Source organism: Ostrea edulis, chromosome 10, assembly GCF_947568905.1.
Source record: "Ostrea edulis chromosome 10, xbOstEdul1.1, whole genome shotgun sequence".
NCBI lineage: Eukaryota > Metazoa > Mollusca > Bivalvia > Ostreida > Ostreidae > Ostrea > Ostrea edulis.
The window spans coordinates 42,462,266-42,480,609 of record NC_079173.1 but is presented as its reverse complement, the minus strand read 5'-3'; the positions used below and the strand labels follow the sequence as shown (position 1 = coordinate 42,480,609).

The 18,344-nt window shown below is 37.2% G+C and overlaps 1 protein-coding gene across 2 annotated transcripts in view; it reads left to right on the top strand.

Annotated features, from left to right (window-relative positions):
- Positions 1-14,074, top strand: part of LOC125666130 (dopamine D2-like receptor) — a 40,971-nt gene extending 26,897 nt beyond the window's left edge. Inside the window, exons 4-5 of one of the 2 annotated variants that reach the window (XM_048899237.2) lie at positions 888-1,028; positions 11,150-14,074. In XM_048899237.2, coding sequence (XP_048755194.2) covers positions 888-1,028; positions 11,150-11,304 — 296 coding nt within the window. In that variant the 3' untranslated portion in view covers positions 11,305-14,074. The remainder of the gene's footprint in view (positions 1-887; positions 1,029-11,149) is intronic. The other variant, XM_048899239.2, reaches the window with a different exon arrangement.
- The last annotated feature ends 4,270 nt before the right edge of the window (positions 14,075-18,344 follow it).

The window sequence follows — 18,344 nt, the reverse complement described above, 5'->3', positions numbered from 1 at the left end:
TCTCTCTCTCTCTCTCTCTCTCTCTCTCTGTATGTATGCCTCTCTGTCTGTCTCTGTCTGTCTCTCTCTCTCTTCTCTCTCTCTCCGCCTCTCTCTCTCTCTCTTTCTCTCTCTCTCTCTCTCTCTCTCTCTCTCTCTCTCTCTCTCTCTCTCTCTCTCTCTCTCTCTTACTGTCGATGTCTGTTTACCTTCCTCTCTCCTTACCTGATTCGAGATCACATTCGGAATCTACACACCTCGGGGTGATGCAGTGCCACTCTGTACCAGGTGATGTATATGTACCACAGAGAGAGAAAGAATTGGTGTGCGGGAACATAAGTGAGCTTTGTATTAGAATCAAAATACCTTCACATAATCAATATATAAGCAATGAATGAAAGTCCTGCCTCGTATAGTAGGCAATGCGAACCTTTTAAATACTTCCAAGGGGCGAGTGAGAGCGTGATGGAGGGGCGTGAGGGAGAGGCGTTCAAGAGGGTGTTAGGGGGTGCGTTAAATTGCAGTCACTGTATGTTAGGTTCTGTTCAATCTCCCTTGTTGTTAAGTACCTCTCCTTCTTTAAGCTGTCTTGGTTTATTAAAAGGGCGATCAGATTGTGTTTGAATAGCACTGGTCTGCACACCATATAATTCCATTGGTCTGTACACGATATAATTCTATTGGTCTGCACACTATATAATTCGATTGGATTGCACACGGTATAATTCAGGGGAAGAAAATTGAAAAGAAAAGCAATGTCATTTCTTATTTTCAAAAAATGATCTTTCCGGATGATTTGACAATGTAATCCATGCATATCTCTATCTGTTCTAGACCTATGTATTGGTTAATCTTTAACTCCTACCTTTTGATTGGTCAGTTCATTATGATTGCCCGCATGTTTGCAGTGGATGGAGGCCGCAGAGTGAAGCGTCCGGTCTCTCTCAGTGTGATTGAAACCGAGGCTGGTCGGCGGATGTCCAATGCACGAACCTCCATTAGCGACATTGCGATGCCATCCAGCGGTCGGCCGTCTCTGACCGAATGTGGTAAAAAAAAAAAAAATGGAAATCCAATGTGTTTCGTCATCTCTTAGTCGGTTACGATAATATGTAGTGTGGGAATGCAGTGGGGATGAAATGTGTGACCTCGACCTGTTTTTCTACGATGTACAACGTTTGACCTCGACTTGCTTTTCTACGATATATTATAAACATCATTTCATTTGATCATGACATGATTAAAGCAATAATAACTCAAAATTGGAGCGGTTTTTGTTTGGTTTTTTTTTTTTTTGGTTTTTTGTTGTTGGTTTTTTGGTTGTTGTAAAAGTGTGCTGTTATGATAGTTTTGTATGTAACTTTAACCATAATCAATGATAAAATAAAAACTAAGATTCGGATTTTATCAGAATAAAGATTTCGGTTCTGTTGAATATTTGCAAATAGCATTATATATATATATCAATTTTCATGTATGGACAGACAATAATGTTATTTTGCTTCATTCAGAGCCTCTGAATAGATTTTCTAACACAAATATCAATGACACAAGTCTGTCTACCTTATTTTTCTGTCATTGAATTGGTAAATCACAATTTTACAACAAAACTTATTGACACCAAACTGACAGCTAATATTGCTTTAAGAATGTGTTTACTTTTACTGACCTTTTAGAACTCTACCCACCTCTTTTCTCCTCCGAATTGGGGGACAAATATTTAATCAAGGGAGTTTTGTGTAAGATTTTTGTTTTTCATAATTCATCTTTTTATCTTAAAACATAACACAGATTTAGAATTATAACATTACAGGTCCATTTGCATTCCCCTGACTTGAATGACTACTTTTCGTTCAGATTCAGAAAACACCGACACAGGCTTGGACAAAGCTAGATATTTCCTCAACATGGACACTTGAGGAGTTCATTTTGTTTGTTCAAAAGCTATATTCCATGGTGACATATTTCTATCATGATTTGTCAGATAATTATATAATTATGTCGACCTGTTAGCTAATTATGTCGATTCGTCAAATGATTTTTTTCCACTTGTCAGGCGATAAAAAGTTTGATAAATAACGGTAAAAATGCTTGAAATCACGCCCAAATGTGTCATTCAATCAACAACATAATGTTCTGATAAGACGACATAAAGTTCTGACAAGTCGACGTAACGACCCTTTGCCATCTTGTCGTATTTATCAATATAGTCCCATCACTTGTTCGGTCCCCATAAAACTCGAAATTCAAGTCATGTTCAATGAAGTTGCACTGTACGCTTCCTATAGGAATGGGATTATATTGACTCCTCAAATATTTATGTCGACTTTTCAGATCGTGATGTTGACTTGTTTGATATGGAGATGGAAAGTTGATACCATTAAATGACATTAGCATATCAGAATTAAAAGATAATGTGAAAATATAAATAACGATTTTTTTCTTTGATATGTCGACATAATTATCAGACAAGAAGACATAATTAACGTACAGGACCCAGTTGCACAAAGATGAGTTAAGTTTACGTGACAGTTAACTGCACAAAGATGAGTTAAGTTTACGTGACAGTTAACTGCACAAAGATGAGTTAAGTTTACGTGACAGTTAACTGCACAAAGATGAGTTACGTTTACGTGACAGTTAACGTCTAGTTAACGCTTTGTAAATGTAAGAGTTAATGGGAAGTTAACTGTTCGTTAAAGTTAACTAACCTTTGTGCAACTGGATCCTGGTCGACATATTCTAATTAACGGGCAGGTCGGCATAATTATCTGACAAGTGACGACAAGAATATGCCACTATAGATTTCTGTCAACTTTTATTGAGTAACGAACGCTTCAATCGATGCCATGTTTCTAAAATGGTCGTAAATTTCAAAGACAAAATCGTAATGATAATAATGATTGGTTTTATATAGCGCTTTTTCCAGCTGCTCAAAGCGCTTTACAATACATTATTACCCCGGCAGACCTTATATCAATCTAGAACTTTCTCAGCCTCCTAGGAAGCGTACAGTGCAACTTCATTGAACATGACTTGAATTTCGAGTTTTATGGGTACCGAACAAGCTGCCATCATTACATATATAGTTCAGGTGACGGGACGTAAAATAGTAACGTCGATGACAGCGATACTGCCGACGGTGATGACGATGACGATTTATATAAGACTGGTTTCATCACTTCTCATTGAATTGCTGAATTGCTTCATTTCTTTTTTTTTAAATGGGGGGGGGGGGGGGGGGGGGGGGCAAGTTTCATTAATAATAAGTGATTTTCGAAAAAAGCTGTTCGATGTTCTTCCTTTGTGAGAAAATGATCACGTGATCTCGTAAAACAGAATAAAGAAAACTAGTGATGAAACCATGGTAACCCAGAAATTAAGAAAATTCTCCTCGACATGTACAGTCGGATATCTGAAATCTTGACAGCAGTTGACATATTATCGTAACCTTAGTGGAGATCATGTATGCCTGCAATTCCCGCCGTTTTTCAGTTTCGTATTGAAGAGTTTTATTCCCCCTGTTTAGTTTTTTTTTTTTTTTTTTTTTGGCTTGCATGCCATCTCTAGGCATTGTTCAAACTCATTAGGCTAGAAGTGTATCATATCATCACCTTTCTGCTCCGCCATTAAATAGAACTCATTCGGTAGAAATAGTAGTATGTATTTTTTCATTATTTTATTCTCACATTCAATCGTAAAATTAACAAGTAATTTACGCATGCTGTTACTTTCAGCATCGCTCTTATATCGCAGCGGTGTGTTTGGAAGGTTTTTTTTAATGAAGACTGATAATAATGTTTACAGAATTCATCGTGTACTTTCGCACGTACATATAACACAACATTGTGAGGCGAGGATCTCAGCGTGCTGTGTTAACACTAGCGCCATTGACTTCGAACATAGCGATCTGATAAACGGAATCTCATCTCAATTCAGTTAAAGTGTATAGCTTTAAAAATAAATATATTAAAAAAATCCCAAGCACGCGACAGCAGCCAAGGCTATTAATATCATATCAGTGGCGGGTCGACAGGGCTGCAGAGATCGCGCCAATTAAAGGTCTACAACACCTCTCTGTGTAGGGGTTGGGGTGTGGTGGCGTAAGACACCCCCCCCCCCCCCCCCGGCCGACTTCTAATTGACTTTCTCTTTCACTCTCTCTTCCAAAAACTTCTCCATTTCATGGTTCATTATGTTCAACCAGCCAACCAAACAAAAAATTATGACACACATTTTAGCGAGTCATTTAAATGAAGTACAGATTCCGAGGAGATGAGGTACATCATTTAGAACCGAATTATCGTAAACGCACACACCAAGCTTGTTTTTGACATTCCGGTAATGTTTTGTTTAAACGATTTTAGAGTATCGTCAAGTAGGGGGGAAACAGAGATTGAATGAAAAATCTCGTAAACTCTGACATTTTATTATTCAAAGACATTTGGACACAAGATTCATGTCTATCGTGAAATGAATGTACTGGGGGGTACACATGTGTTCTCATTGAGAGAGAGAGAGAGAGAGAGAGAGAGAGAGAGAGAGAGAGAGAGAGAGAGAGAATGAATGAAAATAGAGAGGTATTGCTAAACAATTAAGAGAAATCGCTTTACAATGGGCTCATCACACAAATCGTACGTGATATCGACATCAGAAAAGATTTCTATTAAAACAACTTTAGTGTAGGCTCTACATGTACTCCAACAAATTGCGCCCCTTATATATCTCGGTTAACGCCCCTTGTATATCTCGTTCACGTCCCTTATATCTCTCGGTTACGTCCCTTATATATCTCGGTTATGTCCCTTATGCTATATCTCGGTTAAGCGGCACCAAGTTAAAAGCGTTAAAAGCGTCTCACCATGAACCTCTAGCATGTTGGGGTAGCTCTACAACAATGTAGAATTATCAAATATCTCGAGAGAGCTCGGGTGACCTTTCGACTACTGCGTATTCTTGTAACATAGTTAGACCCACATCGATCAAATTTCGAAATATGGAGTGCATGTTCTACGTACGGCGACACGTGATCTAATGATTTATTTCTTCCACATAGGTTTAATTCACATTGTGGTACATGCATAATTATAGATAGTGACCTCTGGTTACTGTATGTTTCAAACAGTATTCATTGAAATCGGAGGACAAAGTCTGTTAAAACGTTTTACAGTCCACAACTGGGTATTCTACTTCACTTCGGTTAGAATCCATTACTCGTCATTTGCAACATTGGAGGCACATTATTTAGTTAGATCCGAGTTTTTGATGCCGTCTTCTCGCGTTTGAATTATATACTGTGCGGCCTATTCCACGGCATTGTTACATGCGGTTTATTTTGTACCTTATATATGAATTTAGTTTAAGAAAGCTCACGTATATTACAAGGTGATTTATTGGATTGCGAGTATTTCCCTTTCCCAACTTCCAAAGTAAAGTATTATCAAATATAGAGACAAATGGAAAATGCATTTTTTTTCTGCATTGTTTGTGACCTTCATACTGTAAGTGGTTTTAATTTCGCGGTGCTAAAAGTTTGCGTTTCTTCATATTGGTCTAATTGCGGTGGTTTTATTTTCGCGGAATTCAAATTTTATTTTGATTACTGGTAACTGTTCTACACGTATCGTGTCACACTTGCAAAATGATTGCGGTTGTTTTAATTCCCGACCGTGAACATAGCGAAAATAAAACCACTACAATCATTTCCCCCTTTTACAGTATCTAGTATGGCAAACCAAAGAAAATATTTTATTATTTATTCATATTTTTATGTTTAACACAATACTTTGATATAATGAAATAGTCATGAAATGTCGTAAAGGTTAAAAAAAAAAAAAAATCAAACACACATGCGGTATTCTACACAAACTTCAAAAACTCGAATCAGGTTTAGTGACAGTGTCTATATATAAGGGGGTTACTTCAGAGATTTTGCATGACCGTAAATAAGAAAAATCAGGGGTTACTTCAGAGATCTCCCGTGACCGTAAATAAGAATAGTCAAGCATTATTTTAGAGATCTCGCGTGAACGTAAATAGGAATAATTAGGCGTTATGTCAGAGATCGTGCACGACCGTAAATAAGAATAATCAGGGATTATTTCAGTGATCTCGCTTGACCGTAAATAAGAATGATTAGGGGTTACTTCAGAGATCTCGCGTGACCGTAATTAAGAATAATCGGGGGTTACTTCGGAGATTTCGCGTTACCTAACTAATAATAATCAGGGGTAAATTAACCAGGCATTCCTTCAGAGATCTCGCGTGACCGTAAAGGTACCTTCAGAGATTTCGCTTGACCGTAAAGGTTCCTTCAGAGATCTCTCGTGACCGTAAATGCGAATGATCAGGGGTTACTTTAGAGGTCTCGCGAGAACGTGCATGTAAATTTAAGAATAACCAGGGGCTCATTCAGATCAACCCAGTCAGGTTTTTAGCTTCTGTTTCTGTGATTTTGTTCAGTCCGCTATTTAACATTAGGGTTTGCTCGTTAGACTTCTGATAATGGTGTTCTATATATTTAATCTCCAATAACACATGTTTTACTATTTATCATCTGTTTGTTTACTGGATCACTACAACTGACGTAATTTCAAATAGGGGGATGAGAGTGATGAGACATCTGAAATATAGAGGTTAAGAGTTATAAAATGTTGATAAAGGACTCCCTGTTCATTTTACTATGCTTCATTTTCGTTTTATTTGATGAGATGTAGCTGGAGGAGAGAATCTCAGATAGGTAGTGCATTATCACACCAGTGTCCAGACCCGGAGACTATTAGTCCACACACCAGTGTCCAGACCCGGAGACTATTAGTCCACACACCAGTGTCCAGACCCGGAGACTATTAGTCCACACACCAGTGTCCAGACCCGGAGACTATTAGTCCACACACCAGTGTCCAGACCCGGAGACTATTAGTCCACACACCAGTGTCCAGACCCAGAGACTATTAGTCCACACACCAGAGTTCAGGTCCAGAGACTATTAGTCCACACACCAGAGTCCAGGTCCAGAGACTATTAGTCCACACACCAGAGTCCAGGTCCAGAGACTATTAGTCCACACACCAGAGTTCAGGTCCAGAGACTATTAGTCCACACACCAGAGTCCAGGTCCAGAGACTATTAGTCCACACACCAGAGTCCAGGTCCAGAGACTATTAGTCCACACACCAGAGTCCAGGTCCAGAGACTATTAGTCCACACACCAGTGTTCAGACCCAGAGACTATTAGTCCACACACCAGAGTCCAGGTCCAGAGACTATTAGTCCACACACCAGAGTCCAGGTCCAGAGACTATTAGTCCACACACCAGAGTCCAGGTCCAGAGACTATTAGTCCACACACCAGAGTCCAGGTCCAGAGACTATTAGTCCACACACCAGAGTCCAGGTCCAGAGACTATTAGTCCACACACCAGAGTTCAGGTCCAGAGACTATTAGTCCACACACCAGAGTCCAGACCCAGAGACTATTAGTCCACATACCAGAGTTCAGATTCAGGGACTACTAGTTTCACACACCAGAGTCCAGACTCGGGGACTACTAGTTTCACACACCAGAGTCCAGCTCCAGGGACTACTAGTTTCACACACCAGAGTCCAGATCCATGGACTACTAGTCTCACACACCAGTGTCCAGATCCAGGAACTACATGTAATAGTTCACATATCCGGTATAGGACTCTCTGTTCATCACTGCATAGTTTCAGTATCCAAGAGTCAGATGTACCTTCATTGTAAAAGCTAAATTGTCCTGTCTTGGCACCAGAATCCCAGAACTCCTGACCTAAGATACATAGCTCAGCCTTTCAACACCGGAACTCCTGATCCAGGGTCTTTAGCTCTGCTTTATAACACCGGAACTTCTAACCCAAGGTCCATAGCCTCGTCATAACACCGGAACTCCCGATCCAGGGGATTGGGTGTGACAAGCTTATCTAGAGTCGCATTATTATCATTCAGTAACCTAACACCCAACTTATCACGTGAGAGACTCAGAATAGGATGTTCTAGCGTTAACATGGTATCTATCTGTCTATATGTTTGATTGCGGCCAGTGAACAGTGAGGGTTCTTTAGCGTGCCACACCTACTGTGACACGGGTCATCCGTTTTTAAGGTCATCGGAGATGACCCGTGACATTCACGCCTGATGCCGAGCGTTTGGCGGTGGAACTGTCACTATCTGTTTTAACGACTTAAGTCTGTCACGGCCTGGATTTGAACCCCGGCCTTCCACATGCGGGGCGAACGCTCTAACCTTTCAGCCATCGCGGCGGTCTATCTAGATGTTTGACTTTTGATGTTTAGATTAAAGATTGTTAATACGATGTCCGTATTGCAAGTGAATACGCACACCTGGGAGTGTATTGCGTGATTAAAAAAAAATCATTTAAGTCAAAACTTCCGTTCCATATCTGAAGATTAATCTCTGTTAATTTCACTGACTCCAACATTCTGCAGCCTCGTGCTTTTCAGTGCTTGCAACTATCGCGCTGACTGTTTTGATGGAAATATGAGCAATGTAACTGCACAAGACAACTTCTCTTTTCTTTTTTTTTAGCAATGGCTGGTGGGCAGGAAAATCGACATCCGGTGTTGAATATTTTATTGGGTTTTATTTCCGAGTTTAACAGATATTTGAATTCTTTATGTCGCATGTTTGGCTGGAGGGCTGTTCGTTTAATTGGATCCTACTGAAAAATAGTCGCACGAGAATGAGTACAAACAATGTGTCAGTACATGAGGACGTTAGCAGATTTGGAGGAATAAGCGTACGTGTAAGGGGGCATGGGGAATTCGTGTGAACCTCTGTAGAACTGTGCAATAATCAGCAGACACGTACAGAGTGTATAAAACAAACAATACTAGATTATGATATATTTTTTTCTTCTGTTGGTCCAGCCTTATATCAAGTGATGATTTATCGCACCCAACATGTCACATAATTACCCCCTTAGTAACATGCACGATTCTTATCATTTTTATCATCATCTGGTCTCTCTGTTATACATGCAGCTGCACTATCTTCCACCAATATCTAGCTAATTGTTGCAAAGCGAATAACGATTATACAGTTATTTCAATGATCGTTGAAAATAACTACGATTGTTTCAACCCGCTTCACAGAATCGGGTCACTGGGTTAATGGTCTGTCTCTTCCAAACAATGCACCCTACCCTCTCCAGTACAGCAATTATAATTAACGTTAATGAACTAAATGTTCGTTAATCGTCAGGTGCCAAATCCCGCGTCTAAGTATTCTGGGATAGTTGTATGTCAGGGAGAACACTTCATCCTCCTTCTACCAGTTAAGTGTCAGGGAGAATTATTCTTGCACATATTCTTCAGTACTATTTGTTAAGCATGCTTTAGTGCTATTTCATCCAAATATGGGGTGGGGGTATGTTATGGAGATGGGGATGTTGCGGGAATGGGTATTGCTGTGGTTGGGATGTTGCGGGTTGTGGATGTTGCGGACGAAATAGATACCGGCCTGCAAGGCTAGTGAGTGACTTTTTAAAATCGCCAAAAAGTTCGACACATGTCTTTGTTGACGAACAAACGAATTTTACGAATTATAAAAGTGTCAGAATCTCTGTTCGTGTTATGTATCATTGCTTTCAATAGAAAAAAATCCTTCAAGGAATAAAATTTCATATCATTTCAGAGTACTATTTTTCGGAGCGTGGAATGTCTCAAATTGTGTATTGACGCCTAAATAACTTAATACGTGGTGAAATTGAAATCATATCTAATAGAATGGAATGGAATGTCTGTTTTTGATTTTTTTGTTTTAGATCAGTTTTATTTATTTGATATATTGTTTGTATTTGACTGTGAGTTAGTTTTTGAACATCAGCTGTATGGTATGCATGGTAGATGCCGATATGGCGTTGTTTCGATGTATTAAATTGATATGACTTTTTTTCCCTAGGGACGTTGAAACATGTTCATGTCTGTGTAATAAACCATCTTTTGCAGTACCCGACGATAACATTGTACTAAAATATACATTTACAACAATCTTGTATTTTCCACTCAAAATTTAGTATCTTGATACATGTGCATAGTATTTAATATCTAGAATTTGAAATTTTTCCAACCTGAATTTTACGTTGCAATTATATTGGTTTTGATGATACATGTAATGTGATTTATATTCGTGTTGTCGCCGTGATTTCTAATGTGACATTTTGCCCCACACCTGACTATTTTATAGCAAATTATATTTTACCAATCTCAAAGTTGATTAGCATTGACAGACGTGATAACCCATGCTTTGCACGTAAAGTTTTTCAAATTCATTTCACGCACGGGTAACATTAAGTTCTCACGCTTTCCCAAATTTTCACTTAAAATAGTAAAACACAAAAAAGACGGTCCTTATGTGTCTCTATCTTAAAACGGCCACGTATCGGATGAATGGAGTTTCTAGACATATAAACACGTTACCGTTCGCAGGTAATATATTCGAATACAGAGATACCATGGTTAGTAACGTTAATTACCAAATTAATAAATTAAATGATTTACGGCATATTTCATAAATATCGATTAGTCACGTGATGACAGTGTTTGCAATGTACACGGACAACGTCATGTCCTGTATAGCGGTCACCTTAAGAGTTATCTTTCCTGCGTACCTCAAATTCAACAAAGATGGCGACATCCTTTAAGTGATTGCTGACAAGGTTTAGGTAGAACACTTACATCAAATCATTCATGCGTAATTCGGTTAATGAGATGATGATTTTACAGAGTAATTCAGTAAATTTATATATTTGTATACATGTATGTTTACTATCGGTGTCAATAGTCAGTAGAGCTACATACACTACGTCATAATTGTGATCGGTGGGGTAAACTCGTAACATAGTCATTTAGTGACGGGGGATGAGATGATACCTGTACATTTTTTTTTATACCTGACCAGTCTTCGCCTCGATCGTCAGGTACGTACGAAATTCACTGCCCAGATATCATCCTGTATCCAGTCATTTGATAGCTGTGTCACTGACAATATACAAAATTACATCATGGCGTGTGCTACAATGTTTTGGCAGAAATGGAAATATCTACTAGTATATACGGCACATTCTTGTTAGATCCGACCTTGTGTATTACTTTGTTTTTCGACTCTCTCTCTTCTCCCATTTTTACAGACACCCGCAGTCCTAGGACACCAGAAGACAGCGGCGAGAAGCTGACGATGTTATCCGTGAATGGTCAAAGGTCAGAGGTAAAGAAGCCAAGGCCACAGACCGAGAGATTGACCTCGATAGAAGAGAAACAAGGGGAGGGCGCAGCTAGATTATAATTAGGGACCAAAGAAAGCGAAAACCAATGACGTCATGTAGAAGAATGACGTCAGAATGAAACATTGGTAAACTGCTAGAACTGGAAAGCGAGGGAAATATAGAGAGGATGCAGGCAAACTAAAGTTTGATAAGATTGAAGCTCAAAGCTTTACGAGATGTTTGTGAGGGACTTAGTGAACACGAGGTTGTGTAGCTTGTGGTATAACCGTAATCATTTGTAACTAGTAGTTATATAACCCTTTCTTGTCAGACACTGTGTCATTGTATCATGACCAGAAGTAACTTATATACACGAATGTTTATAGTGACCACTACAGAATATTCACAATGACCACTACAAAATATTACAATGACCACTACAAAATATTCACAATGACCACTATAAAATATTCACAATGACCACTACAAAATATTCACAATGACCACTATAAAATATTCACAATGACCACTACAAAATATTACAATGACCACTACAAAATATTTACAATGACCACTACAAAATATTCACATTGACCACTACAAAATATTCACAATGACCACTATAAAATATTCACATTGACCACTACAAAATATTCACAATGACCACTACAAAATATTCACAATGACCACTATAAAATATTCACAATGACCACTACAAAATATTTACAATGACCACTACAAAATATTCACAATGACCACTACAAAATATTACAATGACCACTACAAAATATTTACAATGACCACTACAAAATATTCACAATGGCCACTACAGAATATTCACAATGACCACTATAAAATATTCACAATGACCACTACAAAATATTCACAATGACCACTATAAAATATTCACAATGACCACTACAAAATATTCACAATGACCACTATAAAATATTACAATGACCACTACAAAATATTTACAATGACCACTATAAGATATTCACATTGACCACTATAACATATTCAAAGTGACCAGTACAGAATATTCACATTGACCACTATAACATATTCAAAGTGACCAGTACAGAATATTTACAGTGACCACTATAGGATATTCATAGTGACCACTAAAATATATCTACAGTGACCACTATAAGATATTTACAGTTACCAATATCACAAATTAACAATGACCACTACAAAATATCTACAGTTATCAGTATAACATATTGACAGTGACCACTATAACATATTGACAGTGACCACTATAAAATATTTACAATGACCACTATACATAGGCGTAGCTTGGGTTCGAATATTACCGAGGCAGGGGGTCTGCATCAAAATTCAAACCCAGAAGCTATCGACATTTTAACAACGTAAAAGGTGGGTTTTTTTTACCGAGGCAGCTGCCTCGGTTGCCTGAATGGAAGCTACGCCACTGCTATATAATGTTTGTAGAAATACCACTATTAAAAGTAAAATGTTTATCTCCATGTAGAGTAGATAGATATACGATATATCACAGGTACATACGGAAATAATAGATATGATATAATATTATATCATATATATCTCACTGGTAAATACGCTTATGGCCACACCAATTTGTAAAATAGTTCTTCGGATTTTCAAACAAAAAAAGTGAGGCGAGAGGGCGAATTATTTTACAAATATCACTTTTAATTTTGGAGATAAAAATTATGAGGCGAGCGAATACAAGAAATATAAATATTTTTAATTGAATTAAGTGTGATTTTAAAAAGCGGGCGCCTAAAAATAAAGATCTAAAATCATCAGATATCATTTGTTTACCACATAAACTTAATATTTTTCAACTTTGTTGATATAGTTTACAATAAATAAGAAGTATTTCAGGTTTCAAAGACTTAATTTCTTTATACCTAATACATGTACTTTGCAACATTAACTGATAAGGTCTTTTTGAAGCATTTTATTTAAGTTTCATTTCTACAAACTTTCGATTCAGAGATATGCATATTGCTAGGGACACATCAAGTTTTGACATTCATTGCAAATGCAATATCCATTGCATCGCTTTGAGCATTTTCTTGAATTTTGATATGACATCACCAAACCTTTTGTGAAATTGTCGTTAACTGTCGGTCCGGTTTAAAATAGTCATCGATCAGTACCCCTTGCTTGTTGTAAGAGGCGAATAAATGGGGCGGTTCTTCAGATAGGACTGCAAAAAACTGAGATCCTTGTCACAGCAGGTGGCACGATAAAGATCCCTCAGTGCCATAAGCGCTGAGCATAGGCCTAAATTTTGCAGCCCTTCACCGGCAATGGTAACGTCTTCATGTGAGTGAAATATTCTCAAGAGAGACTTCAGTCAATATATAGGCTAATCAAACAATCAAGCATATGCTATCAATGTTCTCTAAATAGTGGCATCGAATAGCGCTTCAAAAGTTTCATCGGCTTCCAGTTCGATTCCAGTATGACGAACAACTTCCAATCCAGTGTTATGAAGTATCGTACATATTAAGATAGACAACATGAATAACTTAACCGTATTACACTGTTAGGAAATTTCTCGAGAGCCCGCGCTTCTCTCATTTGTCAGCATATACATCAAAGTTATTTGTGCGCTTGTTGTAAAAACTAAAAAAAAATATTTACGGATATTTTTGAACACGCGGGCGGATATTATTTTTTGATAATATTATAATTTGGATTTGTTACAAATAGAAGCGGCGAATCCGACGAACTAGATTACAAATTGGCATGGCCTATGGTATATTTTTTGTTGTTGAGACGAGGTTGTAACTAATCTGAACTGTACTATGAGATTTGTCAGCTGATAATATTAAAATTATATTACCTGTGTGGCACGCCTTTGTTCCATGAGCACGTTATATATATATATATATATATATATATATATATATATATATATATATATATATAATTCCAATGTTATTTATTACAGGTGTTTTGATTGGACAAAATAAAGCTAAATGAGAATTTACACATCAATAAATCCAAAAACACTATGTATACATATGCGACTGAAAACAAATAACATAGCGCGGCGAGACTATTCAATTTTTTTTTAATTGATAATGCAGGGAACGAATTGGAATTATAAGAATCAAACATTCCTTTTGAAGAATTTATCGATGTGTAAACTCTGGACATTTACTCACAAAACTGTCCAATATGTCAGATGTCGAATGGTCCGGGACTGAAAACTGACCAATATGTCAGATATCGAATGGTTCGGGACTGAAAACTGTCCAATGTCAGATGTCGAATGGTCCAGGAATATTCTGTGAAGTTTGCGCCTTATGATTTTAAAGTTGAATTATATTATCGAAATTAGGTTGTACACTCCCTGAAAATGTCCAAGAAATCAGGCCACTGTTTACGACATTTTTTTTTCTGTATGTCATTCATCGTGAATTATGTTTTCGATAATTGCGTTTGACGAGAAGAAACGACGCATATTCATAATTTTGACCTTAAATTGTCGAACTGGACAAAAACTACCATTATAGATACATTCACAAAACTGAGTTTTAAATTTTGAAATTGTGAACGATCGTTCATTTTGTCTTTGATCAACTATTCGGCATGTCGGATTACAATTGCATTAGTAAAATCAACTATCTAGTTTCAATACGTAGAGAGATTATTTATGTCACTTAAGGAACAATTAAATTGGAGCTCATATTTAAGTGACATTATGATAATGAAATTTTATTTACTGTATATGATATCAATAAATATAACATAACTAATGCCCGCAATTATTAAAAAATTCATTTGAATTAAAGATATCGTTCATTTAATTCATGTGTGCAACAACAACACATTTTAAAACAACCCTTCCTCTATGACTCAATATCACTTAATTGTGATTTCCCGAGCTTGCATCTCATGTTAAATAGAATATATTCTAATAACTTGGAGTCCACTGGAATATATCGAATCAACAAATGAAAAGAAGAATTGCTAATAGATATATCTAACTGTTAAGCTGAAGGCCACAACACGATATTTCTCCCCATGTGGAAACTTTGAATAAAATTGATTTGTAAAACTAATTTCCGTAAAACTTGAAATTGAGTAACTGCACTCTTCTAAAAACAATATCATTCAAGGAAATGAATTGAATATAGTCACCATATTGAATTAAACTAACAAACAAGCTGTGTTTTATCTTACAAACATTAGCACCACCAGACATGTATAATCACGTGAAATAAATGGATTCGTGGTTAGAAATTGCTACTGGGTCACATTCTTAACGACAGATAATTAAAATATTTCACCTCTGATTTTGCTTTAGACGTTAATTTTTCACGAATGTGTGAAACGTATAAAATTGCATCAAAATTCAAACTCATGAATGAAGGATATTATTATCATCATAACCCCGCACTGTGTCGTATTTACATCTAAAATCAAATTATTAGAAAATTACACATCAAGTAAAACTATTATCAGGGGCGGATCCAGGAATTGTGGTTACGTGGGGCGCCATGCACTTTATGAGGCAGGGGGTCTGGGAGCGAAGCTCTGTTTGGGGCCCAGGACGCAAAGCCCCCGGAAGCTCCTGGATTTTACAGATTTTATAGGGCTTGAAATACATCTCCTATTTAGTCTTTTGTACCATTTTCTATCGTTTTTAAAGAGGTGAAATTAATAAAATGTCGCAAATTTTAATTTTTTTTTTTTAAACAATTAAGTTCTCCCAATAAAGTAATTCAAGAAATCAAAAAGATTTTGTCATTTATTTCTCTGGGAGTGGAAGAAATTATTGCTTCTTACATCGTTTAGTACATTTTCTTTAACAAGATACCACGATTTACCTCAAGTTTGAAAATTTTAGAGGTGGGGGGGGGGGTCGGGCGGCGGCGGCTGCGCCCCCCCCCCTCCCTTAAATCCACCACTGATTATCAAAATGATATGCAATTATCATATAATGCAAGGATTTTTGGGTTTAAATCATGCCATCTAGGATGTCATAACAAAAAGGGGCTTGAAATCTGACTGTAAATGAAATGGAATGAGTTACGTGATTCAAATTATCTCATCTGACAAATGATAAAATAAAAAAATCATTAAAAGCTAGTAGGTATTGTCCCCCCCCCCCAGATGTCTCCCCTTTAAAGTTTGATTGTCTAATAACCGGGGCAACAATATTGAGTGCAAGCATCTTAATGTCTGCTTTCCAAGGAATGAGTCAAGGTAAAAACATTGGTACAGTACATCTGTCTTAAATCTGCCTTCCATGTTGTAAGATTGAAAACCTAATGTCAAAGGGTTATCATGTTATGATCTGGACTATACTTTGATGTAAAAGAGTGACCTTGACAATGTAAGTAGGTCAAGGTAAAAAATGTTGGTGATGTGCAACCCCTCCTCAATATTGCCTTTTCATATTACAAGTTTGCAGTCTTGATGTCAAACAAATCTTAGTTATGAAATCATCAATTTTTTTTAAATGAAGAAATGGGTCAAGGTCAAAGATTTTGGTACAGTACATCTTGTCTTAATATCTGCTTTCTAAGTTGTAAGTTTGAAATCCTAATGTCAAACAGTTCTCAGGTTATAGTCTTGATGTGAAATAGTGACCTTGAAACTGTAAGTGGATGAAGGTCAAAAATGTTTGTGGTGTGCACCCCTCTTCCATATAACCTCTCCATATTCCAAGTTTAAAGTTTTAATGTAAAACGGTTGTCAAGTCAGCTTTTGGCCTGGACTATACTTTGACGTAAAAAATTTAAAAAGGTCAAAAATGTTGGTGGAACCCCCCTTTCCTCATCCCCCCTTCTCATATTCTGAGTTTGAAGTCTTAATGTCAAAACATTTTAAAGTTATGGTCAATTCATGTTTTTCTTAATTTGACCTTGAATGAAGAAAGGGGTCAAGGTCAAAAGTTTTGGTGCATATCATATCTCCATATTCCAAGTTTGAAGTTTTAATGTCAAACGGTTGTCAAGTCAGCTTTTAGTCTGGACTATATTTTGACATAAAAAATTAACCTGACTTTATAAATGGGTCACGGTAAAAACAATGTGGTGGAATTCCCCCTTTCCTCATTCCCCCATCTTATATTCTAAGTTTGAAGTTTTAATGTCAAAGGGTTCTAAAGTTATGGTCTATTCATGTTTTTCTTAATTTGACCTTGAATGAAGAAAGGGGTCAAGGTCAAAATTTTTGGTGCGGTGCACCTTGTATCTATGTCCTCTTGCCACGTTCCAAGTTTGAAATCGTAATATCAAAGGGTTCTCAGCTATTGGCCTGGACTATATGTTGACGTAAAATATTGACCTTGACTTTATAAGTGGGTTAAGGTCAAACGTTTTTTATTGGGGGGGGGGGCACCCCTCCTCCATACCATCTCCTTATGTTCCAAGTTTGAAGTCTTAAAGCCAAAGGATTCTCTAGTTAGGGCCTGGACAAAATTTGGTTGAAGAAGAAGAAAAATGACAAAAACAATAAGTCTCCCCTTTGAAGGGGAGGCATAATCATGTCGCTTCTACCGATGTGTTGCTTTTAAAGTTTCGTAAAACAGTTTACAAATGTCAATAACAGATCAAGGTTACCATTCTATCGATAAATAACGCTGTACATTTATTTAATGCAAAAACTCGGATCCGACGCACTAATGAAACACCGTACCCGTGTATCTGAAATGACGTGTCTTTTTATGGCTTGTCGTAGAACTGTAACTTTATGGTATGTCGCAAAACTGTAAGTTTAAGCATGTTATAATTTGCTACCTTCTTATCAACTCTTGAAAACCACAGAAACAGCTCGTCACCAAATACAACGTGGCTTATATAATTATAAACCAATAAAGCTGAGGAAACTGGTCGATCGACTTAATGTCCAATATCAATTTCTTGAAAAGTGATAGCCTTGTTCTACGTATTGAGGCAATGGGCAGTTTCGATCTTCTTAAAACAGAAACATAATTTATCACACTAATTAATCCTGAAGGAGCTGAAAGTGTTTGTACGTACTAACGCGACACTCCCCGTGGTCATAATTTATAGTGTGTCAGCTGAAGTCGATATGCTGGCGAGGGTAATTTTTCCGTTAAGGATAGAAATAAACTGACCAGGATCGACTGGGGACTCACGAT